At 42.0% G+C, this 27,943-nt stretch overlaps 1 protein-coding gene across 11 annotated transcripts in view; it reads left to right on the top strand.

Moving 5' to 3' along the window:
• The window catches only part of rubcnl (rubicon like autophagy enhancer), an 80,861-nt gene that overhangs the window by 31,349 nt on the left and 21,569 nt on the right, over window positions 1-27,943 (top strand). For 8 of the 11 annotated variants that reach the window (XR_007956166.1, XM_052013668.1, XM_052013669.1 and 5 more), the window contains 6 exons: window positions 12,983-13,026; window positions 17,841-17,958; window positions 21,009-21,479; window positions 22,808-22,905; window positions 25,653-25,839; window positions 27,216-27,332. Coding sequence is in view for 10 of the 11 variants with exons in the window: in XM_052013668.1 (XP_051869628.1) it covers window positions 13,021-13,026; window positions 17,841-17,958; window positions 21,009-21,479; window positions 22,808-22,905; window positions 25,653-25,839; window positions 27,216-27,332 (997 nt within the window). In the remaining variant the exon portion in view is untranslated. The remainder of the gene's footprint in view (window positions 1-12,982; window positions 13,027-17,840; window positions 17,959-21,008; window positions 21,480-22,807; window positions 22,906-25,652; window positions 25,840-27,215; window positions 27,333-27,943) is intronic. The other 3 variants (XM_052013672.1, XM_052013671.1, XM_052013674.1) reach the window with 3 other exon arrangements.

Genomic DNA, 27,943 nt, shown 5'->3' with positions numbered 1-27,943 from the left:
TTGATAATTTTTAACTTAAATTATTCTTAATGCTGTCTTCTTGCATCCTCTCACATTGCGAATAGGCCAAAGAAATTGGATCTTTTTCTTTGCTGACCTTTTTGAAGCTGGTAAGTCATTGCCTGGACTTCCCTGTCTGGAGAGCTTCCATTTCTGAAACAAGCAGGAAAGGCTGAGATTGTTGGATTCAATACTGAGTCCCAAGTGCAGCAGTCGACTCAGATGGAAGATATGGTGATGTTCCCTTCACTTACATTAGGCTTTGTGTAGGAGGCCAAAGACAGAGGGATCACTCAATCTGCATCTGTTTCTCCAGTGTATAGAAAGCTACATCATGAGGATTGAATGCAGTACCATAGCATACGGTAGCATAGTGGTTAGCATAATGCTTTACAGCGCCAGCGACCCAGGTTCAAATCCAGCCACTATCTGTAAGGAGTTTGTACATTCTCCCCGTGCCTGCGTGGGTTTCCTCCGGGTGCTCTGGTTTCCTCCCACATTCCAAAGACGTACAGGTTAGGAAGTTATAGGCATGCTATGTTGGCGCCGGAAGTGTGGTGATACTTGCGGGCTGCCCCCCAAAATCACTACGCAAAAGATGTATTTCACTGTGTGTTTCGATGTACATGTGACTAATAAAGATCTTATGTATCTTATGTATCTGTAAATTGAAAGACGTGCAAATGAATTTCTGATTCTCATCAGAATTTCTGATTGCTCAACTCTCATTGCCCTGGACGCTCTTGAACCACCATTATTTTTCTGGTAAAGAGACTCTTATGAGTGGTGTGGGGTAGGGAATTCCAGGTTTTAGACCCAGTGACTATGAAGGAACTAGCAATATATTTCCAAGTTGGGTGAGTGACTTGGTGGGGAACCTGCAGGTGGTGGTGTTCCCCTTAGCCTACTGACCCAGTCTTTTTGGTGGTAGAGAGCTCAGGATAGGAGGTACTATTGGAGTAGCCTGGGCAATTAACGGCATTGCTTTTTTGTAGATGGTACTCACTGCAGCCACTGTGTTCTGGCGGTGGAGGTAATGTTTAGGGTGATGGATGGGGTACTGAATAAGCAGGCTTTTTTGTCTAGTTTGATCTCAAGCCTCTAGAGAATTGATGGAGCTGCATTCATCCAGGCAAATAGAGAGAGAAATAGAAAAAATTCATCACACTTCTAACTTGTGTCTTATTATTGCCTTGGAGTGTCATGACGTTACTCACTGCAGAATACCCAGCCTCTGACCTGCACTTGTAGCCACGGTATTTATTTGGCTGGTTGAGTTGAGTTGCTGATCAATGATAGCCTTCAGGTTGATGATGGTGCAGGATTTGGCAATGGTGATGTCATTGAATGTGAAGCATAGGTGATTATACTCTCTTATTGGACGTGGTCATTATCTGGCACTTCTGTGTTGTGAATGTTACTTGGCACTATCAGCCCATGCTTGAATGATGTTCAGGTCGTGCTGCAATCAGGCATGGACTGCTTCATTTGACCATGACCTTGGGTTCTCAGTCCCAGTTATTTCTGAAACTTTCATCGTGTGACTTTGCCCCAATCACCACATTCAGATAAACAGACATTTAATCTCTGTAATAATTAATAAACAAAATTGTTTAAATGATAAAGACAGACAATCTTTTAATGATTTTTTCTCTTGATTGTGGCCCACTTTATATCCAGGGGCCTTCCTGGAAGGAATAGAGTCAGTTAAGCATGGATTCTCAGAATATGCTCAGATCACTGTGTGTGGAACACTGATAGAAATGACCAAAAAGTTGCTATCTTCATTCAAATTTGAATCATTGGCAGAGGAGTATGCAAACTCTTCATCTATGTAGAATTGCTTAACCGCACTCCAAAGAGTATCAAGGGTAATTTGTCTTTGGAGGAACACAATGTACAGAGGGGGCTGAGGTTTGTTAAATGCTTAAGGAATTGGATATAGTCCTATTGCTTGAGAGGGAGATAGGGATGACAGGAGCGGAGAAATACTTTGGCTGGTTCAATCCATAAGACAACTCCTGGTAAATGAGAGAAATTACTGGGAGAAGATATTTCTAGTAGGATTGGGATGTGTGGCACAGCAACTGTGCAGGTTAAGAGCTTTGGAAACTGAAGCCCTTGCATTGAGGCTAAAACACAATCGATGGAGATGTAGGGGTGGGGAAGGGAGGAAAGGGGGTGGGAATTGAAGACCACCTCCTCAGGCCTGGGAGAGACCTACTGCTTCTCCTGGCACATCCAGCTCTTAGGAAAGGCAACAATTGATTATTTTTTGCAGTGAAGGAAATTTCCAGGATAATGCTGAGCTTGCCCCTGCTCCCAACCACTTTCTTTGTATGTTTCAGCATTGATGGGGTGAGCGGGGTACAGGAGGGCTGGAGTGTGATGAGACTGACAATCTCTTCATCCGCTTCTTTGCTTGTGTTCCTATTCTGTGGGGTATGAGCAGAGCTTGGTGTCCTGATTTTAGGGTTTATTCCTCAAGATGGCAGCAGCAATGAAAACAATCTCTTCATAGCAGGCAGACTTAACAAATTAATATAGGATTACTAAGAGGGAGAAGTGAAAAGGGAACTTGAGCTGCCTGGCATCCTGAGATTGGTCTGTAAGTCATCTGGGCCAGAAACCACCAAAGCTGCTTGTTCTGGATTTCAGCAGTCCTTTGCAGTTTCCTCAAATCTCTTGCCTTCACTGGCAGTGACTCACGGCCTTGAATCGATTCTCAGCCTACAGTAAAACTCTGTTAATTCACTATCCAACTATTTGGAAGTCCTGATGGTTCGGTATCTGACACCAGGCAATGTCTGCTGCACTCCCTTCTGACTCACCAGCGCTCCAGTTCCCACACTCCCTTTCCACTCACTGCAGCCCTGGTTCCCACAATCCCTTTTAACTCACTGGAGCCCTGGTTCCCAGACACCCTTTTAACTTACTGGAGCCCTGCTTCCCATGCACCCTCTCTAATCATCAGGCCCCTGGTTCCAATGCACCCTTTCCAGTCATTGGGGCCCTTGTTCCCATGCTCCCTTTAAGTACTAGGTTCACTGGAAAATGTATCATAATATTGTGTAACATCTAAAGAAAGTGAATTAAAAGAAAGTGTTGAGCTATTCATAGAAATCACATCCAATAGTCTGGAAAATTAGCCAGTCTTCCAAGTCCTGAGCATGCCGGATTATCCAGGGTTCACTGCCAGGTTATCCAAGTTATATTGAATCATAGAGTAAAATCATAGTATAATGGAAAATTCTGGGTGAAAAAAATTTTTCCTCATCTCCCTACAACTCCTTCCAGTACTAATTTAATTTCTGCCCCATAGTTTTTGAACTTTTTGCTAAGGGAAGTGGGTCCTTCTTACTTACTTTGTCTCAGCCTGTCAATTAAGTTTCCTTACAGTTCTCTTTGTTCCAAAAAATTTCTCAGCCTCTCCAATCTTTCCTCACAACTGCAGTTTTCCAATCTCAGCAATATCATAAACCTCCATTGCACCATCGCCAGTGGAATCACACCTTTAATGTGGTACTCGAGCTGTGGCCTAATGATCATTGTCACAGTTCTAGTATAACTTCCCTGCTCTTTTAGTTTATGCCTCAGTTAATGAAGGAAAGTATCCCATCTGCCTTTTTAACCGCCTTGTTATCCTCTGTCTTTAATGATCTGTGGAAGTCCCTCTGTTCCTCTACATTACTCAATATCCTCTTATTTCTTCCCTTGCCTTGTTGCATTACCTCATACTTCTGTATTTTAAATCTGGCACTTCTCTACCCAAGTGACTGGCTCCTATAATGTCCTGAAATCAAAAGCTTTCCTGCTCACTGTGAACTACAGTCAATTTTTGAAGTAAAAACTGAAAGTGCTGGAAATACTCAGCAGATCTGGCAGCATCTGTGGAGCAAGAAACAGACCTTTCATCAGAACTAAGAAATGGAACATGTTTTAAATTGCAAGGAAGGGGGAGGAGTGGAGAGAACAAAGGGAATATCTGTGATAGGGTGTGGAATGAAGAGAGACTGACACAAGCAGTGGTGATACCAGTTGAAAGAGGGTTGCTGCTCATTAATCACAGCTGATCTTTTTGGACAAGGTGTAAATAAAAGGAGATGAATGAGAATAGGAGAAAATAAAATCAATGCTGGAACCATGGGAGGCAGATCACAGCAGTTGTCAGAAATTTGAAACAAAAGAAATACCTAGAAGATCAGGAAGCATCCATGGAGTGAGAAAAACTGTGTTACTTTACAGGTTGACAAATTTTCATCAGAACTGGGCAGTTCTGGCATAAACAGGAAACATAGTCACATGAAATCGTTGAATTCAGTATTGAGTGCCAAGGTCTATTCCCTACCTGGATACAAGACAAGATGTTGCTCCTTGAGCTTGTCATGGACTTCCTTGAAACAATGTAAGAGGCCAAAGACAGAGAGGTTAGATTGGGAGTAGGATGGAGAATTAAAGTGACAGGTGGAAGGTCAGGGTCACCCTTGCAGACTGAACAGAGGTGTTTTGCAAAGTGGTCATCCAATCTAAGTCTGGTTTCTCCAATATGGAGGAGACCAAATTGTGTTGCACAATATACTAGATTGGAAGAAGAGCAAGTGAATGGCTACTTCACCTGGAAAGAGTATTTGGGACCCTGGACAGTAGGAAGGGAAGAAGCAGAAGTTGCTGCATCCTATGGGCTTGCATGGGAAGGTGCTATGAGAAGGGGAGTGGTTGATAGAGATGGAAGCATGAACCAGGGATTTGTGGAGGGAAAGGTTCCAAGGGAATGCTGGGAGGGGAGGGGAAGATGTGCCTGATGATGGCATTTTGTTGAAGATGGTGGAAATCACTGAGGATAACCCACTGAATGTGGAGGCTGAGGGAGGGGTGGGTGGTAGGTCACCCTGTCCAAGGGGAGCCCTGTCCTTGTTCTGAGTGGGAGGAGAGGGGTTGAGAACAGAAACACAGGAAATGGAACCGATATGGGGCTGAGGGTGCTGTTGACCACGGTAGAGGGGAAGCCATGATTGAGGAAAAAGGAAAATCTCTTGGAATCAGTGCTGTGGAAAGTCTCATCAGCAAGGCGGTAGCGACGGAGATTGAGAAGCTGGGAGAGTAGAGCAGAGCCCTTAAAAAAGGCAAAGTCAGAGAAGATGTAGTGAAGGTTAAATATGGATTTCTGTGGGCTTGTAATGGATACTAGTCTCTAAACTATCCCCTGAGATGGAGGGAGAGTCCAGAAGGGAAAGGAAGAGTCAGGGATGGACCATGTGAAAGTGAGAGCAGGTGGCAATAAAGGTGGTGAGTAAAACAAGGATTTCCAAGAGACAATACCAGTCCCAAATCGAGTCCCAGACCAGTCGTCAGTTGTGGCAGGGCTTGCATGCTATAACGGGCTACAAAACAAAGTCAGGCAGTATCGCCAACAACAGCACATCCCTTCCTGATGATCTTAAAGCATTCTATGCACATTTTGAACAGAAAGGTTGTACCACAAAGAGACAGCCATTGCTTGGGCTCGTGAGTTCTCAGAGCTACACCTTTGAATTGGAGAAAGTGAGTTGTGTTAAAGGAAAAGTTCTTCAATGTGAGAACAAATTCAGCCAGGTGAAAGAAGGTGGTGGTAGAGGGAAACTGGTTGTACCTCTGTTCAAGGAAAAAGCAAAGGTCCCTCAGGTGTGGAATGGAAGTACAGAGCAATTGGATACCCCTGGAAAAAATGAGCTGATTGAGACCAGTTAAATAGAAATTGTTTTACATAGCAGAGGGCATCAGGGGTGTCATAAATGTAAGTGGAAAGCAACTGGACAAGAAGATAAAGACTAGAGTCAAAATGGGAAAAAATTAAAACTGTAGGACAAGAAAAGGTTGGAACATTGTGTCTGCCCAGACTGCCCTGCTTGTGGATCTTGGAAGGGGAGGTAGAAGCAGGCTGTGTGGGATTGAGGACAGCACAATGACTCAGCTGGTAGTGTTGCTGCCTCAGCTCCAGCAACCCAGTTTCAATCCTGACCTTGGGTGCTATGTACAGAGTGTGCCAAAGAGGTCAATCCATGTGTTCGCAAACTGGAAACCATGGATGAATCAGAAGATCCACATCCTACTGAAGTCCAGGACTGCAGGATTCAAATTGGGTAACCCTGACCTATATAAGAAATTGAGATATGACCTTCGTAAAGCTATCAGGGATGCCAAGAGACAAAACCAGTCCAAAATTGAGGTCCAGAGCAACTGTCAGTTGTGGCAGGACTTACATGCTATAACGGGCTACAAAACTAAGTCGGGCAGCATCACCGACGGCAGTGCATCCCTTCCTGATGAGCTTAACGCATTCTATGCATGTTTTGAACAGAAGGGGAATGGATTGTCACCACCCGCCCTGACAGCCGCTGTAGATGTTATGTAGAGTCACCGCTGCAGATGTTATTTAGTCTTCTGGAGAGTGAACCAGCGGAAAGCATCTGGCCCGAATGGGGTCCCCAGCCGCATTCTTAGATCACGTGCAGATCATCTGGCTGGGGTATTTGCAGACAGTTTTAAGCTCTCCTTACTTCAATCTAAGGTTTTCACCTGTTTTAAGAAACTACCGTCAGCCTGGTAGCAAAGAAACATAAAGTAACATGCCTTAATGACTACCACCCAGTGGCTCTGACATCCACCATCATGAAGTGCTTTAAGAGGCTTGTCATGGCACACATCAGCTCCAGCCTCCCAGACAACCTCGACCCACTGCAATTCACCTACCACTGAAACATGTCCAGGGCCATCTCTGTGGCCCTACACTCATCTCTGGAGCATCTGGACAGTAAAGACACCTACATTAGACTATTGTTTATTGACTACAGCTCTGCCTTCAATACTATTTTTCCAAGCAAACTCAACTCCAAACTCCTAGACCTGGGACTCAACACCTCTCTTTGTAGCTGGATCTTTGACTTCCTGACCAACAGACCACAATCGGTAAGGATAGGCAGCAACAGCTCCACCACGATTATCCTCAACACAGGTGACCCACAGAGTTGTTCCTCAGCCCCCTACATTACTCCCTATACACTCACGACTGCGTGACCAGACTCTGCTCTGACTCCATCTACAAGTTTGAAGATGACACCACTGTAGTGGGCCAAATCTCAAATAACGATGAGTTGGAGTACAGGAAGGAGATAGAGAGCCTAAAGACATGGTGTCACTGGCAACAACCTTTCCCTCAATGTCAGCAAAACAAAAGAGCTGGTCATTGACTTCAGAAAGGGAGCGGTGCACACGCTCCTGTTTACGTCAATGGCACTGAGGTCAAGAGGGTTTAGAACTTCCAAGATCCTAGGAGTGAACATCACCAACAGCCTGTCCTGGTCCAACTACGTAGATGTCATGGCCAAGAAAGTGCATCAGCACCTGTATTTCCTCTGGGGACTAAAGAAATTTGGCATGTGCCCATTGGCTCTCACCAATTTTTATCGATGCATGATAGAAAGCATCCTATCCGGATGTATCACGGCTTGGTATGGCAACTGCTCTGCCTGAGGCCGCAAGAAACTGCAGAGTGTTGTGAATACAGGTCAGCACGTCATGGAAACCAGCTTCCCCTCCATGGCCTCTGTCTACACTTGGTCCCTCGGTAAAACAGCCAACATAGTCAAAGACCCCACCCATCCTGGACATTCTCTCTTCTCCCCCTTTCCATTGGGCAGAAATCATATATCTGAAATAAGCCTGAAATAAAATACCACTAGGCTCAAGGACAGCTTCTATTCTGCTGTTATTAGACTATTGAATGGTCCCTAGTAAGATAACATGGACTCTTGAGCTCAAAATTTATCTTGTTATGGCCTTGCATCTTATTGTCTGCCTGATTGAACTTTCTCTGTAACTGTAACACTTTATTCTGCATTCTGTTGTTGTTATCCGTTGTACTACTTCAATGCACTGATGTGATCAAATGATCTCTATGGATGGTACCCAAAGCAAAGTTTTTCACTGTACCCAGGTACATGTGACAATATTAAACCAATTTACCAATTTGTATGAAGCTGGAACACTTTTGATGTGATGTCTGTAGCTTAACGTCTGTAGTCAGGAAAATGCTTGAAGCTATCATTAAGGAAGAAATAGCGAGACATCTGGATAGAAGTGGTTCTATCAGGCAGACGCAGCATGGATTCAGGAAAGGCAGGTCCTGTTTGACAAACTTACTGGAGTTCTTTGAGGATATAATGAGCGCAGTGGATAGAGGGGAACAGGTGGATGTTGTATACTTCGATTTCCAGAAGGCATTTGAGAAGGAACTGCCTAAAAGACTTATCCATAAGATAAGGATGCATGGAGTTGGGAGTAATATATTAGCATGGATAGAGGATTCCTTAACCAATAGAAGGCAGAGAGTTGGGATAAATGGGTGTTGCTCTGGTTGGCAGTCAGTCGTGAGCAAGGTGCTGCAGGGGTTGGTGCTGGGCCTGCAACTGTTCACAATATACATTAAAGATTTGGAAGAGGGGACAGAGTGTAGTGTACCTAAGTTTGCCAATGACACAAAATTGAGTGGAAAAGCAAATTGTGCAGAGGATGTGGAGAGTCTGCAGAGAGATATAGATAGGTTAAGTGAGTGGGCAAGGGTCTACCAGATGGAGTACAATGTTGGTATATGTGAGGGTATGCACTTTGGAAGGAAAAATAGATCAGATTATTATTTAAATGATGAAAGGTTGCAGCATGCTGTTGTGCAGAGGGACTTGGGAGTGCTTGTGCATGAATTGCAGAAGGTTGGTTTGCAGGTGCAACAGGTTATCAAGAAGGCAAATGGAATGTTGGCCTTCATTGCTAGAGGGATTGAATTTAAAAGCAGGGAGGTTATGCTGCAACTGAACAGGGTACTGGGAAGGCTGCACCTGGACGACTGCGTGCAGTTCTGATCTCCTTACTTGAGGAAGGATATACGGGGTTTAGAGGCAGTACCGAGGAGGTTCACCAGGTTGATTCCAGAGATAAGGGGGTTAGCCCATGATGAGAGATTGAGTCGCCTGGGACTGTACTTGCTGGAATTCAGAAGAATGAGAGGGGATCTTATAGAAACATATAAAATTACAAAAGGGATAGATAAGATAGAGGAAGGGAGGTAGCTTCCACTAGTAAGAGAGACGAGAACTAGGGGACATAGCCTCAAGATTTGGGGGAATAGATTTAGGACAGAGATGAGGAGGAACTGCTTTTCCCAGAGAGTAGTGAATATGTGGAATTTGTCTGCCCAAGGAAGCAGTAAAGGCTACCTCATTGAATATATTTAAGACACAGTTAGATAGATTTTTGCATAGTAGGGGAATTAAGGGTTATGGGGAAAAGGCAAGTATGTGGATCTGAGTCCACAGCCAGATCAGCCATGATCTTATTGAATGGTGGAGCAGGCTCAGCGGGCCAGATGGCCTACTCCTGCTCCTATTTCTTATGTCCTTATGACCATGTGGATTTTCCCCTGGTGCCCAACTTTCTTCCTACGTCCCAAAGACATGCAGCTTGGTAGATTAACTGGGTATTGTAAATTAACCCTTGCGTTAAGTGGATGGTAGAGAATCACGGGGAGTTAATGGGCATGAGAAAGAGAATGGAAAGAGAATGTTGGATTGATGGGATTGTTCTGTAAGCCATAGGCTCGATGGGCAAATTAGCTCCTTCTATGTTGTAAGGAAATATGGAAATATAAATATAGTACAAGTCTGTGACAATAACCTGAGGTTCAGCGGTGGGGTCATGGTCCAGAGGAAGATTTGAGGAGGTGTCTAAGAGCTGACATTCAAGGTAGTGGTCAGTTCTCCAGACCACAACAGCACCATCTTTGTCAGAGAGTTTGATGACAACATTGGGGTTGGTTCACTAGTGGAGTGCTGCAAGTTCAGAGGAGGGTAGGGTAGAATGAGAAAAAGGAGTGGGAAAACAGAAAAGTTGCAGCCTGACCTGCCATTTCCAATATTTTAGGTTATTTCAGATTTACAGTTTGTTTTGCTTTTCAAGCCAATTTTTGTATCATTCGCAAACTTCTTTGTCAAATTTCTTTGTACATATGTTGCTTTAATCTTTTCGAAGAAACCTTGAGTTACCATCAGGTGATGTGAGGTGATGTGACAATTTAGACTATCTTATTACACTGGCCTGCCAGAACACCTATCGTATGTTTCGGTTAGTACAGTTTAACCTTGCATAATGATAAGTTGCAATGAACTGCCAACAGCAATTACAGCGTATACAGCACAGAAACAGGCCTGTCGGCCTAACTCATCCAAGCCAACCATTGAACCTACCTGAGCAAGTTCAAACACAGGCAAATGGGACCATTTCTTGCTAAACCTTTCCTATCCATGTACCTGTCCAAATATTTTTTTTAAAGGTAATTGTAACTGCCTCTACTCTTCCTCTGGCAGCTCATTCCATATATCTATTGATACATGTTGATCAATATATATTACCCTCCACCCTATTGATCAACTTCTGTGACTCAAGCAAGCAAGGACTTTGTCACATCTTCAGAATCTCCCAAATCACCCTGCAGTCAAAGACACAAATTTTAAGCATTCCATGTCAGTCAATTAGCATACGGTATGATACCATTACTATCAAGTAATACTAGTATAAATAACCAGGTGTTTTAGTAATACTGTGTTGATGGAAAAGTGTCATCTGAGCATGGACCAGTCACTCAGCACAGCAGTAAAACATCAGCCCTTCTAAAAGCACAGCTTTCAGAGTGCAGCTTGATCTTGTCTGACATGAATCTTTCCACTGAGCCATGGCTGGACCAGGAGGAGTTGTAATCATTTTTCCAGCTATTCATACTTATCGATCATAATTTTTTACTTTATTTTTTAAATCAGGTTTATTATCACTGATTTATTTGACATGAAATTTGTTGTTTTGCAGCAGCAGTACAGTGCAAAGACATAAAAATTTCTATAAATTACAAAATAACTAAATAGTGCAAAAAGAAAGGAATAACAAGATATTATTCATGGGTTCATGGATTGTTCAGAAATCTGATGGCGGAGAAGAAGGTGTTCCTAAATCACTGAGTGTGGGTCTTCAGGCTCCTGTACCTCCTCCCTGATGGTAGTAACGAGAAGAGGGCATGTCCTGGATGGTGAGGGTCCTTAGTGATGGATGCTGCCTTCTTGAGGCACCATCTATTGAAGATGTTGTTGATGGTGGGGAGGGTTGTGCCCATGATGGAGCTGACTGAGTCTACAACCCTCTGCAGCCTCTTGTGATCTTGTGCATTGGAGCCTCCATACCAGGATGTGATGCAACCAGTAAGAATGCTCTTCACCGTATATCTATAGAAATTTGTAAGAGTCTTTGGTGACATTCCAAATCTCCTCAAACTCCTAATGTAGTAGAGCTGCTGGTGTGCCTTCTTTGTGATTGCATCAATGTTTTAGGCCCAGGATAGATCCTCTAAGATGTTGATGTCCAGAAACTTGAAGCTGCTCACCCTTTCCCCTGCTGACCCCTCAATGAGGGCTGGTGTGTGTTCTCCCGACTTCCCTTTCTTGAAGACCACAGTAAATTCCTTGGGCTTGCTGATGTTGAATGCAAGGTTGTTGTTGCAACGCCACTCAACCAGTCGACCTATCTGATTCCTGTACATCTCCTCATCGCCATCTGAGATTCTACCAACAACAGTGGTGTGATTTGCAGATTTATAGATGGTGTTTGAGCTATGCTTGGCCACACAGTCATGAGGGTAGAGAGAGTAGAGCAGTAGAGCATGAGGCTAGGCACGCATCCTTGAGGTGTGCCTGTGTTGATTGTCAGCGAGGAGGAGGTGTTATCACCAATCTGCACCGACTATGGTCTCCCTATAGGAAAGTTGAGGATCCAGTTGCAGAGGGAGGTTCAGAGACCCAGGTTTTGAAACTTGTTGATTAATAGTGAGGGGATGATGGTGTTGAATGCCGAGCTGTAATCAATAAACAGCTGCCTGATGTATGTTTTGCTGTTGTCTAGGTGCTCCAAAGCAGAGTGGAGAGCCAATGAGATTGCAGTTTTTCAGTACCCAGCCAATATCATCTACCAAAACTTCTTTTAACTCATCCCCTGTCTGATCAAACACTCTCAGAATTCCTTCTTTTAAAATTAGCTTCTTGCAAAATTTGAGGAGAAGGAACATAGTTTTGGAATGTTACCCTTGGTGGGGAAATCTAGAACTAGGGACTTAGCTTTAGAATAAGAGGTGGCCCATTTAAGACAGCAATGACGAGGAAATTCTCTCAGAGGAAGATGGTGCCTCAAGAAGGTGGCACCCATCACTAAGGACCCTCACCATCCAGGACGTGCCCTCTTCTCATTACTACCATCGGGGAGGTAGTACAGGAGCCTGAAGACCCAGACTCAACGATTCAGCAACAGCTTCTTCCCCTCCACCATCAGATTTCCGAATAGTCCATGAATTCATGAACACTGCCTTGTTATTCCTTTTTTTTGCACTGTTTATTTTTGTAATTTATAGTAATTTTATGCCTTTGCACTGTACTGCTGCCACAAAACAACAAATTTCACATCATCTACCCAGTGATAATAATTCTGATTCTGAATATTTGGAATTCTCCACCCCTGAGAACTTTGAATAAATTCCAAGGAGGAGATAGACAAAGTTTTGGTCTGTAAGGGAGTCCAGGGCTATGGGGTGCAAGCAGGAAATTGGAGCTGAGGCTAAGATCTTGTATATTAGCAGAGTAGACTTGAGGAGCCTCTTGCTCCTATTTTTTGAGGAGCCTCTTGCTCCTATTTTTATGTTCTGATGTAACATACAAACTCTCCCCATCTCACCTTCATAACCATACCACACATTCTGAATTTACATTTTGTGCACCTCAGCTATGCTAATGACAGCTTGTTGGTTCTATTTCCATTGGTTAATGCTGGTAGTGTCCATTTAATAAATTTTCATGCTCATAAATGTGTATCATTCAATGAACAATCAAATTCTTAAAATGGATTGTTTATATTTCCACAGAAAGTGTATATGAAGATGAGGAGACACCCTGAGTATAAATGAAGGTAACCTTTTAAGGGCACTACCCTGTTTAACGTCAAGAGTGTAATTTGCCTGGGATGTTTTCTCCAGAAAAGACATTTGCTGAACTAATATAAACCGACTTTGAAATCATGAAGGGATCTGAGAAATCGATATAGAGAAAATGTTTTCATCTATAGAAGAGTCCAGAAGCCGAGGGCTATAAACTCAGCAGCCCTAACCCACCCTGAGAAACTTCACAAAAAGAATAGTGAAAATAGTGAGACAATTGCCAAAGAAGGATGCCTTTGATAGATAAGCTCATAAGGAAGGGCAGAATTGAAGGATATATCAATAGGGTGGGTGAGGTATTGGCACAAGCCTGCTGGATGAATGACCTATTCCAGCATGTAATGTGTATCATAAAGTTGACTGTACAGTAAATTATAATCTACATATTTTGTTTTTTGCACATTTCACTTTTTAATGTCATTTTCTTGCAAGGACTTGGGATTTATTTATTTTTGGGACTAAGTTCAGGAACAAACTGCAGAGAAAAAGTAATCTGATATGGATTTAGCATTAGGGAGGGCATGAGTCCTTCATTAGAACCCAGGTGAGAGAATTTGGAGCATACGAAATATTCTGATGCCATTGTGATACGAGAAAATGAGCTCATTTTCCTTGTGTTTTGGGTCTGGTTTGTGAAGATATTATGTTCCATTTTCATTGAATAGGTTCAAAGGACTGTTTCTTCACCTTGGAGATGCTTTCGCACATTTTCTACTGCTGAGAAATTAGACCCTTAGTTCTCTGGTGATGTTAAAAGTCAAATTTCATTCTTAATGGGACTTGACTAACCGGGGTTGTGTCCATTTTAGCCAAGAATAATAAAGCCATGTCCTTGCCACTGAGATATCACCAATTTGAAATCCAGGGTGCTCTCTAGTCATCAAACTCTAAATGTAAATAAAACATTTTCTTGGTATAAATGCCAGCCTTGTTGGGTTGGTAGCATTCTTTGCTCTGGGTTAAAGGTTTACAGGGACAGACCCCATGTTGAGAATATAATCAGTGCTGGTGCTTCAGGTTAGTGTCAGGTGGATATAGTAGATCACTTCTTGAAGAAAAACATAAGATTAGTGTTCAGATTTATTCCAAAGTGAGTCACTCAAACCTTTAACCAATATTTTCCCACTTAGCTCTCTAACTGATCAGGGTTGTGAAATATAAACAACAATTATCATTTTTTAGATCATCTGTAACACAACAACATTTATCCGGAGTTCACAAGAGGGATCAAGCAAATTATACCACTGAGCCTCATGAGGTGATGACAGAGGAAATATGCAAAAACTTGATCAAAGAGTTAGCTTTTAACAAGTACCTTATAGGTGGAAAGAGGATTGGAGAGGTTTTTTGGTTTTGTGATACCAGAACCTAAGGCTTTGTCACATGAAGGCATAGTCTTCATTGTCATAATGATTAAATTTTGGGATGAACAAGGGGCCAAAATTGGAGGAGCAGGGAATACTCAGAGGGTTAGAGGATGATGGAGATTATGGAGACATAGATGGGCGAGAACAAGGAGGTGAGAATTTCAGCACCAGGATGTTGCTTAGGAAGGAGGCAGGTGCCTGTCAGTGGAAATATATTGCAGTCTGAATGGGTGTGAGTTAGGATGTGGGCAGCAGACTCCTGAAGGACCTCGGATTTACAAAGAATAAGAGGGTACAGCTAGAAGTACAATCGAATAGTCAAGTTGTAGCGAGTGCCTGGTTGAAGTTTTGAGCAGTGGATAATACTACATGAATGCAAGCATAGGAGTGAGATTAAGCCATGCGATTCCTTGAGCCTCCTCCAACTTTCAACTTGGTTGATCTGTTGATTTGTCTCATCTCTACTTTCCAACCTGATCCTCACGACTTTTGATTCTGCTATAGTCCCAAAATCATCTGCCTTAGCCTAGATAACACTAAATAATCAAGTCTTCACAGCGATGAAGTAGATTTATGACCCCCCCAGAGATGACATTCCTCCTCATCTATCTTAAACTCATTTATTTTGAGACTTTGACCCTACCCCTGGGTTCCTCACAAAAACATCTACTCAGCATCTACCTACCAAGACCTCTCAGAATCTTACATGATTCAGTAAGATCATGTTCAAAACTCCAGAAAGTATACACCTAATCTATTTAACCTTCCCCATAAGACAACCCCTTCATCCTTGGAATCAATGTAGTGTACTGCTTCCAAGGCAGTATATCCTTCAACAAGGAGACCAAAACTCTATATTGTTCTCCAGCTTTGGTCTCACTTCTGTCCCTCTACGCTCTATCCCTCTTGCAATGAAAACCAGTGGAAGAAATAGGGGATCTTGTAGTCAAACATGGACTAAGGTTCAATCTTTCCAATTTGGTCTCAGACATATTCCAGGCTGATGTTTGTACCCAAGGGATGGAATTTGTGGTGGGGACCAAAAACCAATGACATGGGTTTTTCCAACATTTAGCTGGAGTAAATGTTCATTCGTCAAATAGTCTAACAGTTTAGAGTCATAGAGTTGTACAGCACAGAAACAGGCCTTTCAGTCCACCTCGCCCATGCTGCCATTTTCACCCATCGACACTAATCCCATTGGAATTGCATCCTTCTATGCCTTTCCTATTTAAGTGCTTATCTAAATGCCTCTTTAAAATAGTACTTAAAGCTGATTCCACTACCTGTAAAAAAAACTTACCCTTCAGATCCCCTTTAAAACTTCTTCATCTCACCGTAAACCTAATGCCCTTTTGTTTTTGATACCTTTTTCATAAGAAAAAGATTTTGACTTCTATCCTATCTATGCCTCTCATGATCTTATATACTTCTATCATGTCACCCCTCAGCCTCCTTCGCTCCAGGGAAAACAAAGCCCAGCCTATCCAACTTCTCCTCATAACTAAAGTCCTCCAATCCAAGCAACATCCTGGACCACTCTCTCCAGCATAATCACAAGCTTCCTAGAATGTGGTATTCAGAACTGCACACAATACTCTATAGAGGGGTCAAGAGTGGTGGTGGGTTACTGGCTTGTTTTGCCAAATGCTGTTGCAGCCATTCATCTGTGCCAAACTCTCTATCTGATCTAAGCTTTAGCAAAAGTCTTCCTTTTATAGTTTGGATGCCACTTGTTTGAGCACCATTTTCCTTTGTTCATATTACAGAACCCTTCCTAGGATGCTTTAGGAAACTGGTGTTATGGCACCTATTGCAGTTCTACACCAGCAACCTGCTGGTTAAAAATCAGCCAGGTCATCAAGTGTTGGGGAACCACTCTGAAAAGTCAGAAGTTGTTATGTCCTACTGATACCACTTCCATTTTTAGTTACCACAGAGCTAACAATCATATATAGCACAGGGCAGCACAACTAGTACAGCTGCTGCCTCACAGCACCAGAGACTCAGATTCAACCCTGACCTTGGGTGTTGTCTATGTGGAGTTTGCATGTTCTCCCTCTGACCATGGGGGTTTCCTCTGGGTGCTCCAGTTTCCTCCCATATACCAAAGACATGCAGGTTGGTAGGTTAATTGGCCACTGTAAATTGCCCGTAGTATATAGATCAGTGGTACAATTTGGAGGCAGTTGATGTAAATGTGGGGAGAATAAAAAAATGGGATTAATGTAGGGATAATGTAATGGGTTGTTGATGGTCATTGTGGACTTGGTGGTGGAAGGTCCTGTTTCTGTGCTTTATGTGTCTGATTTGAAGATGAGGATCGCCATATTGGATGCCAATCCTATATCTTTGTCTGTGAGATTATGTGCAAGATTGATATCTGGGAAAGTGACTGACTTACTCTACCAGAGTCATTCTTCTGGTGGTGTGAGCCTGCAGAATGTCAATAATTGGTCTTAAATGCATGATTTGAGATTGAGCAGCAAATTAACTGGGTTGGGATGTTGCTAGTTGGGATTATCTCAATGCAGAAGAATCTGTGGATTTGACAAATAATAAAAATACATTTGTCCTAAAATGAGGAGCAGGTAGCATTTGTTTCATTGTCCGGCCTTAGAACAGAAATGGCTCAGCTTTGGGGAAGTGATGGGTGAGTAGATTGAAAGAAAATGTAAGCAAGCAATAGTTTGGATTGATTTTGAGTCTTGGTAATTGTATTATAATAACTTGAAATCCTGCAGGGCAGACACGTTCTGATAGAGAATGAAAAGAGAGGTAATACTGTAGTGCAGTGACATTTCCTCTCTTGAAAGTTGCCTCTTATTAACAGATGTGTTTTAGTGCCATTAGATTAAATCCATGATAAAATTAGAATTTAATGATTAAGTAGTTTTATTCAGAACTTTAAAGAAAGATACTGAGTTTACACAGTATTAAGTCAATCTGTGTGCAGGAGTAAAGTTAAAAAACACCTCTTAATTTTCAATGAAGGATACTCATTGGAATAATAAATTGGAGAGGGATAAATAACTTAAAATGTCTATCCCAGACAGTCTTAAAGGGGCAATGTCTTTGATGAAATGAGTTTTCGCAAACCTGAAAATGGAAGGACCACAAGAGTTGCAAAGTTACTGCAGCCAAGCAATTGGAAGAACACATTTCAGTAATCTGAGCTAAAAGAACAAAATACCTTATCAAATGGTTTTTGACTGATAATGGTGTTCCTTTAAAGGAGGCTCGGTCAGGATCAGATAATTAATTAAAGCCTCTTTCCACCCAGTTTTATGCCAATCAAATTGCTTGGTTGAGGTTCTCCTTTCCCAATTCAGACCTCGTTGTAGCTTTATTGATTAATTGCCACTGGATAATTGCCACTCTGTGTAAGTCTGAACTTGTTCTCTGCATTCTTAACACAGCTGGCAAGAGAGAAAAATCTATTTCCTGTGTCTGAGGCAGAGAATGCCTCTACTTCAGGCTTCCCTCTGAACACCTTATGTCCTTTGCCCCAGTTGCTGGGCTCATCAGCATTAGCAGGTAATTGTTTTAATTTTTTTGGCAATTTAGTGGATTGACAAACTTAAGTACTTCTTGTGGTGACTACTTCCTATCCCATCTGCCTAGATCTTGTTTTAATGAACCAGTTAGGGTGATGTTCTGTTACCGTTGTGTCACCAAACCATAACACTAAACCTAAACAAGATTGCTGAAAAGCATACTGTAGGTTAGACTTGGTCAGTGAAAAGAGAAATGAAGTCACTGTTAAAGGTCAAAGACTCTTCATTTGAACTGGAAAAGTGAGAAGATGAAGACATTTTAAGTTGTGGTAGGGAGGAGGGGAAGGCAGGATGGAGAGATCAGGGAATGTCTGTGATTAGGTGCAACCTGAAATTGCTGTGGTTTTTTAAAAGTTATTTAAAAAGAAATTGGTAGTTGGGACAAATTGAAACAAAAGTACAGCTAGATCTATAATGAAAACTAAAGAACTAATGTCAGAAGGGCTGGAATATATCTAGTCAAGAAGGTAAGCTATTGTTCCTTGCACTATCATTGCCCAGCATAAGCTCCATTAATGACAGAGGTCAGAATTACATTGGGGTGGAGTATTTAAGTGATTAGAAGTTCTTGTAGACTGAGTGGAGATGCTGTTCATCAGTATTAAATCTATTTAGCTTCTTGTAAATAATAACACTTGATCTTAGCCAGAAGGGTGTTTCTATTCTGGGAATGGAGTTTTTTGTTTCACTTGTTGTTTAATTCACGCTTGCATTGAGTCTGGCTGTGTCATGCAGACCTCCTTTTACTTGCGTGAATACAGAAACTTGGGTTCACTAGTGGCTGCCCTGCTACTGAATGATATGTATCAATGATTAATATGTGGGAATAATCTTGCAAGTACTTCATTGTACACTTGTGGGAAAGGAAATCTTGACATTCTCCAAGTAAGATGGTAAAACTTTTATGTGGGGGGGAAAACAGATGCCAGAGATGGTCTGCAGGTTTGACTGCATCTGTGGAGAAGGAGAGAGAAATGATCCGCCACCAAAACTAAGAAAAATAACTAGAACAGGTTTTAAATTGCAAAGAAGTGAGAGAATGAAGAAAGAAAATCTGTGATTGACTGATACTGGTGTTGATGCTGCCTGAAAGAGCGTGGCTTGTTAATTGGGGTTGATCTGTCTGTAATGTTACAAACTGATGACACATCATCAGAACAAGCCAGCTCTGATGGCACTGGCAAGGTTGCTCATCTGAAATAGTTGAATCCTGAAGACTATTGTGTGTGCAGAGAGAAGATGAGCAGCTGTCCTTAAGCTCATGTTGAGCTCATGTTGGGCTCTGTTGGAGCCACAGATTGGAAGATTGGAATGGGATGGATGATTAATGTGGCTGGAGGCTAGGGGTCACCCTTGTGGTGTGAATGAAAAGGCTTTACAAAGCTGTCAACCAGTCTGTAATGCATTCACCGATGTAAAGAGGACCACATTATGAGCATTGAATTCAGCCTGCTAAACTAGAAGAAATACAAGTGAATCCTTCTACTCTACCAGCCTCCACATTCCAATACATAATACTCCATAATCTCCTCTACCTTCAACAAGATACTGCCACTGTACAGGTCTTCCCTTTCCCTTTTCAGCATTCTAAATGGATTTTTCCCTCTGCAACTCCTCCCTGATCTCCTCTTCCATCTTTACCAGCCACTTGCCTTGTAACTGCAGAAAGTGCAGTGACTGTCCTTTTACCTCTTCCCACAATCCCAAATCCAAACACTCCTTTCAGGTGAGGTGGTGACTGGCTTGTTGTACTTCTAGTCTAGCACACTATTTGGTGCTCATTGTGGTCTCCCATGTTGGGAAAACCACCCTGGGATGAGAAGGGTGGAGGTGGTGCTGGAGAAGAAATCCTGTATGTATGGATGTTGGGGATGATTACAAGCTTGATGAGAGGTGGGCTTTGAGAAAGCATTTAAAAGTGTAGGGAATTTGAATCCTGGAAGAGAGGGTTAGGATTGTAGGGAAGAGTGACAAATCCTTCAGTTGGTGACGAAATGAAAGAAGTGAAACTGTGAACTGACGGGAAAATGTGGGTATACTCGCAGAACATGGCTGCAAGAGGTGAAGTATTACAGGCCCAGCTTCAGAAGGAGGTTTTGAGTCACCTGAAGTAATGGGCGTGGGGGTAAGATGTAGAGGAAGGCAACTGGGCTGCTTTTTAACTAGACAGGCTGGAAGTGAAGCGTAACATTGAGGTAGCATGGTTGTCAACCCAGATTCAGCAACCAAAAGGGTAGTTGCTAATGGAGAGAAGGGATTTCTGATTATCATTGCTTTCTGGAATGACCCTGGAGTTGAGTGAATCTATGTTGCTTCAGCTGCTAATTTGATGTGATTTGCATTAGAGCCATTGTAATGCACTCTCTCCTTGGATTTATAGTATTAGACTAAATATGGTAGCAAGAATAGGATTGTGTTGTATGGGATTGGATGTTGGAGGTGGTTTATGGGTATAAAATTGATCCATTCCAGTGCTGTTGAAATCTCCACAATCAATTTTTTGATGGGTTGATTTGATGACATAATATAATGAGTGAGAGGTGGTCTGGTAGCTTTGAAGTGGGGAATAAAGATTGAGTGGTGGAGGTGGCAAGAGTGGGCCTGGCCATTAGAACTAAATATAAATTTATAAACTACTATCTGATATGTTTTTTTAAGAAATGTTATTTTTCCCTTTCAATGCATCATTCCACTCCAACATGGAGCCTATATTTTAATTTCAGTTCCTCCCTTTTAATTGGGAGCTGGAGTAGAAGTAGAAAGCAGAGGAGGCAGTGTTATTCCCAGCACTTGCATCCTTTTTGCAGCAGATGCTAACTTCAAGCTTTCATTCATTAACAAATGTAGTGGGTTTGATTCCTGCTGGAGACCTGATCTCCTCTATAAAGTGGGCTTCTGTATTGGGGGAAACATGCATAGCAATTGAATGAATTTGTGGTTATCTTGGCACCTGTCATCCTTTTAAGATGGATTATTAATTTAAAATACCACCAGTACTCAGCTGGACCTTGACTCTCTTGTTTCTGTCAGATGAATACTCCAGGCCAGCAGTCATGGGCCAGACTGCAGTGAGTTCAGGACAGCACTCAAACAATTCAGCATCCATCAAAGAGATACTGATCTCTGTGCTGGAATCATACGATGGCTTCAAACCAACTACAGAGAAATGCACACCTGATACAAGGCTTTCTTCACTAACTTTACTCCAGGATGGAAATGCAAAAAAGCTTTGGGACAGTTGGAGTGGAGATGGTGAACGGCAGCAAGATGTTGGGATTCCAATGACTATATCCAAAGACTATTCATGCAGCAACAATTCATTGTTTACATCACCTGAGCTATCCTCAAGTCGTGTCATTTCCAACACCTTCAATAAACTTCTCCTCACTGTACAGTCAACAGCTGCCAGGTGCACAGTCTTTGCTGATGGAGTTCCATCGATGATTTCCAAGAGCAACGAGTCACATCACTGCTCGCAGTCTGATGCAAGCATCTATCCAGGTAAGATGATGAACATGAATGATATCAGATTGGTGGTTACAGCTGATGAGGAGGATGGCACCAAAACTTGCAAAATCCAAAAGGCCTCCCAAGCAGCTGGCTGAATTGCAAATGGAGCGCTATCACACATGCCAGGCTGCCCCTTGATGCATTTGGGGGAGAGGTGGTTTAGAAGGAAGAGAAGGATGTGAAAAGGTTAGATGATGAGCAGTGGCATAGAGTAGCTAAGTTTCTGTGTGGTAGATTCAATATAATTGTATGCTGTATTTTCCAGTAACTAAACATTTTTAAATATTCTAATGTAGCATTGCACAGGAGATTGTGGTGTGATACTGTTTGACTGTAGATGGTTAATCCTTTAGTGCATCCCAATCACAGCCTTCAATATGAGCATACTTTTCATAAATCACTTGAAGATTTTCCTGACATATTCTGGGCCTATTTATGAAAGAAGGGGCTTCAGTTGTCCTTGCTGTATTACCATGTAACTGGTGAAATACTAATTCTTTTGAAGACTGTTTACAATAATAGCCTTGCTTGCCAAGGTTGAACAAGTTAATGTGATGTAATAAATGTGTGTTAATAAGTGGCTTTTTGGCACCTGTTACCATGCAGCCCTGCAGTTGAGTACCAAGTGCCCTCTTTTATCCCCAAAAATTAGTTCCTATTCATTCCTGGGATGTTAAACAAACCAACTTTCTTAAACTTTTGGGTAACTTGAGGTAGCTCCCACTTTTGGGAAAGATCTGTAGCAGGAAATGAGAGAATTGTTACCAAATGGAATCTCTGTTCCAGGTTTGAAATCCCCATAATTGCAAGTGACAATGGGAGGATGGTCACTGAGGCTTTTCGGAGTGTATGATCGGAGTTAACATAAGGGGGACAAGGAAGCAGGCAGTTTATGAATAGGGCTATGAACTTGTTATTAGCAGTGTGAGTCTTGGGGCTTGAGCAGTTGAAAGGCCATCTGAAAAAGTCAATTGGTGTACTGAAAAGCACAAAAATTGCAGATGCTGGAAGTCTCTGAAATATTCCGTTTTTATTTTGGATAGCAGGTCTGGCAGCATCTGCAGAGAGAGAGAGAAATAGAGTTAAAAGTTGCAGGTCAATGACCCTTATCAGAAAGGTTAACTTCCTCTTTTTTGCAAATGTGGCCTGACCTGAGTGTTTTCAGCATTTCATTTATGTTACTTGTCTGGAATCAAAACTGAAACTATTTAAGAATGGTGAAATTTGCTCTCTTATTGTTTTGGATAGACAGCTTAATTTGTCTTTAAATTTCCCCATGTCTTACTTCGTAGTTTAATATAAAACCTTTCCTTCCACAGACAAAGCACAGTGTTATCAGAGTAACAGACCAGAAACAATTGTATACACAAGCTATCTCTCTAATCCAAGTTTCAGTGCCAGCAAAGCTTGGGAAAGGGTAAGATTCTTCTCCACTTTGGTTTTGTCTGCATAAAGATCCCACTTATTAAGCACCCCTCTTTGCTTTTCAAACCTTCTTGGTGAAATTGAATTGGTTACATTTGGGATTACTGCCGGAGAAATGCCCAACTAACGCTTGCATGTGTTTTTTGCCAAGTATGAAATGTTTTTAAAGCTGACTGTGTGAATTCAATATTGTTAATTCTGATCCATGTGTAAATGCAGTGCCAATCAAGTGGATGCTTTGTTCTGGATGATATCACATTTCCTGGGGGGAGTTGGTATTGCACTCATCCACAAATGAAGGGTAGTCCATCGTGCTCCTGACGTGCCTTGTGGATAGTATTTGGGTGATAAGTCTCTTAGAGTCAGAGTTGTACAGCATGGAAACAGTCCCTTTGGCTCAATTAGTCCATGCTGACTGTTGCCCAGCGAGCTACTCCCATCTGCCTGCATTTGGCCCAGAGCCCTCTAAACCCCTCCTATCCATGCACTTGTCTGATGGCTTTTAAATATTGCTAATGTGCCCACCTCAACCACCATTTCTGGCAGATCATTTCAAATACACACCACCCTTTGCATAAAGAAGCTGCTCCTGATGTCCCTTTTAAATATCTGACCTTAAACCTATGCCTTGGCTGTTAGCACCCCCTCCTTGGGAAAAAGACTGCTTTCACCCTGTCTATGCCCCTCATGATCTTGTATACCTCTCAGGTCACCTCTCAATCTCCTACGTTTCAGGGAATAAAGTCCTCATCTACGCAACCTCTCCTTGTAACTTAGGCTGCTTTCAGTGAACTATGCACTAGCACTCCTAGGTTTCCCTGTTCCATTACACTCCCCAGGGCCCTACCATCCACCATACAAGTCCTACCATGGTTTGATCTCCCAAAATGCAATACCTCATTTATCTGGATTGAAAGCCATTTGCCAGTTGTTGGTCCCCCTAGCTGATCAAGATCCCCCCATAATTTTTCATAATATTCTACACTATCTACAGCACCACCTGTTTTGGTATCATTCACAAACTTACTAACCATGCCTTGTAATTCATGTCCAAATTGTTTATATAAATTACAAACAAAGGTCCCAGCATTAACCCCTGTGGCACACTACTAGACGCAGGCCTCCAGTCTGAGAAACAACCCTCAAACATCACCCTCTGCTTCCTACCACTTAGCCAATCTGTTCTCTCCCCCTGGATAACTGGTGATCCAACCTTCCAGACTATCCTGCCATGAGAGACCTTGTCAAAGGCCTTGCTAAAGTCCATGTAGACAATATCCACTGCCCTACCATCTACCTTCTTGCCTCCTCAAAGAGCTCCCAAGAGATCGGTTAGACATAACTTCCCACACAAAGCCATACTGACTGTCCCAAATCAGACCCGGTCTCTCCAAATGTTGGTAGATCCTGTCCCTCAGAATCCCCTCCAGCAATTTCCCCACCACGGATGTGAGACTTACTGGCCTGTAATTTCCTGGCTTGTTTTTGTTCCCTTTTGTTTTTAAAACAATGGTACCACATTAGCCATTCTCCTGTCCTCTGAAACCTTGCCTGTGGCCAGAGATGAAGCAAAAATTCCTGCAAGGACCTCCACAATTTCTTCTCTAGCTTCCTACAAGGTCTGAGAATGCACCAGATCAGGCCCTGGGGATTTATCCACCTTGATGCACATTAAGGCCTCTAATACCTCCTCCCTGCTAATTCATGAGTGGTGCTGTCTTGGACCACATTTCTGCCATTTCCTTTCTTGCCACAGGATACCCAGCCTCTGACCTGCATTTGTAGCCCCAGTGTTTGTGGTTTGTCCAGTTAAGCCTCTGGTCAATGGTGACCCTCCATCACCAGGATGGTAGGGGACTTGGTGACAGTAATGTCATTGGGTAGGTTAGATTCTCTTTTTTTGGAGATGATCATTGTCTGGCACTTTAGAGGCACATGGGTTACTTGCCAGTTATCAGCCCAATGCCAGAATGTTGTCTCTGTTTTTGCTGCATGCAGGGCTAATTCACTTACTGAGAATTTGTGAATGGAATCTAATATTGTGCAAGGATTAATCCTACTCTGAATGTATTTAAAATGTGATGTTCTTTTTTGGTTTCGTTCATTCAAGGAATGTGAATGAACTTTGCAGGCTGAGCCAGCATTTAATTGCCCTAGAGAAGGTGGTAATGAGGTGCTGCCTTGAATGGATAGTCCTTGAGGTGTGGGTATACCGATAATGCTGTTAGGGAGAGTTCCAGGATTTTGATTCTACATGCTGTTTGAAACTACAGCTTTCCTGTCCTGTGCTAATGTGGCTATTACAAGTGATCATTTCTCCTGGCTTTTGTCCTCTGGGATAAGGGTTCTGACTAAGCCGCTGCCTTGTGCAGGAATACAATCTTGCACAATGGAGTAGCAAATGGGGTATAGTATCATCCCTGAATCATCATCATTCTTGTAGAATAAGCCTTCCCATAATGAACAGATGAGTTTAAAGGAGCTGTCTTGGCTTGCCTTCAAGTGCAGGCATGTTGGCAGTGCAGCAAAGCAGTTTCACTATATCAAAGCCTGTACCCACAGCAATCTGTGGAGACTGAGAAATGCCTTCTGTTTTCCAGTGCTGACTTCTGCTTTGACCGGTATTTAAAAGCATCCTTGCCTGCATCCATGAGAAGAGTTGTGGCATGGAAAGCACTTGTCCTTTTACTATCATTGTGGCTTGGGTGAATTCAGTATATCAATGCTTCTGTTTTGTAGGAGAACACACACCTTATTGTTGCAGATTTGGTTATTGCTACATTGGAGAATGTGAAATACAACATCCTGTATGAGCAAGCTGAACTGGGAGAAGAGGATAATGTTATCCAGATATCAGATGTGAGGACTTGTATTAAGAAGGAATCGCATTCTGACTCTGTAAACTCTGTAGACAGTGGTTTTGAATGTAAGTATTTGAGCCGTCCTGTCTTCATGACCTTTAGATTTTTAAAAAATCATTTTAGTTGTAGTTTTGTGGGGAAAAAAAATGCCAAATAAGCAGTGCATCTTGAATGATCAGGATAAAGAAATCAAATACTATTTTTATGACTTAATATAAAGTCAGAACATTGTAATTTTTGGAAGGCATTACTGCAATATTTCAAAATCAAGAAACTTGCAGAATAAATTTGAGATTCCAGGGGTTGAGCAAAATAAAACATTTGACAATTACCATTGTGGAATTATGAAAAGGACCTCCCTACAAATAGGAATAAGGGAATCACACTGGCTCCTCAGTTCTAATCCCACTATTTTCCTGCAGGCCTGCTGCTTTATTCTCTCGCATGCCTATCAGCTCTCCTTTTTGCTACTTGCTGCATTAAAGGATAATTTGCAGTAGTTTATTAACCTATCAGGTACGTCTCTAGGATATGGAGGAAACTGGAGCACCAGGCACATTTGGCTTCTACAAACTGTTCATTCTTGTAACTTTCTTTCTAGCCAATTTATTTTGTAGCCAGTGTTCCTTGATTTACAGGGCTTCTCTCATTGTACCCTATATAAAAATTCCATATTCAGTGTTTTTTTTAAGTGTGTGTATGTATATGTAACTTCCATCTTTGTGACTTAGCAGTGCTTCCAATAGTCCAAGAACATTGGTTTTCCTCTTGTCACGAACTCCATTTGTAGCATTTGTTCCTAGCACATTGATTTGCTCATCTGCCTCTTTAATTTCTGTTTCACACTTCAGTTATTTGCATCTATATGGAACAATCAACTACTTTCAGCAAGCTGATTCTGATCCTGTTTTCTTTCGTCTATTTTGCCCTCAACATTATATTATCAATAACCTATAAAGCTGAAGTGATTCTCAATTGCTATATTGTTTGTCCATTTTGGGTTTGCTTGTAGCCTTTTTCTTGCATCGTCCCTTTTGATTCCAAGTTATTTGGAGGCTGTTATTTTGTCAGCTGCTTCTTTTGTATCTTCACTTCTACAGCATATAATGAACAAATGAGGGGTAAGAGAAATCTGGTACATTTTTTAAACTAGGACTAGAGGTCAGGATGGAAAAGGGTGTTTTAAGGCCAACTTCCTGCAGCTGGTGAGGAATTCTTTAAATGGATTTTGTGCTTTAAGAAATGACCACATATTATAGGAGTGTATGGTGACAAGTGGACTATTGAGTTCTTTCTTATCTATCCTTGTAAAATTTGCAGAATCAAATGTACAACTCTCCTGTCAGCAACACTTTGGATGCTTGTTCCTGAAGTAACCTCATTTTGAAGTCTGCTGACAGCTGTCTTTGTTGGGTTCTATTAGCTTGTCTTTATTTTACAGGTGGTTCTGCTAATCAGCTGGATGATTCATCTGATGCTGGCTCCAAGGACCATCAAAATGGTGATGATGCTGCTGTTGGTGCTGATGACGATGGTTATGATGATTTTGTGATAATAGGTACAGGTGTCAGAATAGAATTAGGTTTAAAAAAAAATCTTCAGATATTCTGCATTTCTCTGTGGGGAGGGGTGGTGGGGGGTAGAAAGGAGAGATGCATTCTCATCTCTGCATAGTGTCAAGGGTTTGCAGGTGGTGCACTTCCAACCACTTTAACTGTAAAATAGTTATCGACTCCTTGGATGAAAATACACACCACAGCTGCATGGGACTAACTTCTAGTGAAGGATCTTCAACCTGAAATGTTAATTCTGTTTCTCTTTCTATAGATACTTCCTGACCTACTGAGTGTTTCCAGCACCTTCTCTTTATTTCCCACTTTCAGCATCTGCAGTTTTTTTTTGGATTTTCATTTACTGAGAATGCAACTTTCCCATCGTTTTAGGCTGATGGGAAAGTTGCATTCTTTCCTCATAAGGCAACCCACCCATTCCATGTGTTAGTCTAATAAGCCTTCACTCAACTGCTTCCTATGTATTAACATCCTTTCTTCCATAAGGAAACCATATGACATACTGTATGCTAGATGTGGTCTTACCAATGCCCTGCATAACCTTTTACTCTTGTATTCAATTCTCCCACCAATAAACAATAACATTGTTATCTTTCCT

The sequence above is a fragment of the Pristis pectinata genome, chromosome 4 (assembly GCF_009764475.1).
Source record: "Pristis pectinata isolate sPriPec2 chromosome 4, sPriPec2.1.pri, whole genome shotgun sequence".
In the NCBI taxonomy this organism is placed as follows: domain Eukaryota; kingdom Metazoa; phylum Chordata; class Chondrichthyes; order Rhinopristiformes; family Pristidae; genus Pristis; species Pristis pectinata.
The sequence above is the reverse complement of the archived record's forward strand: the minus strand, read 5'-3'. Positions and strand labels throughout refer to the sequence as shown.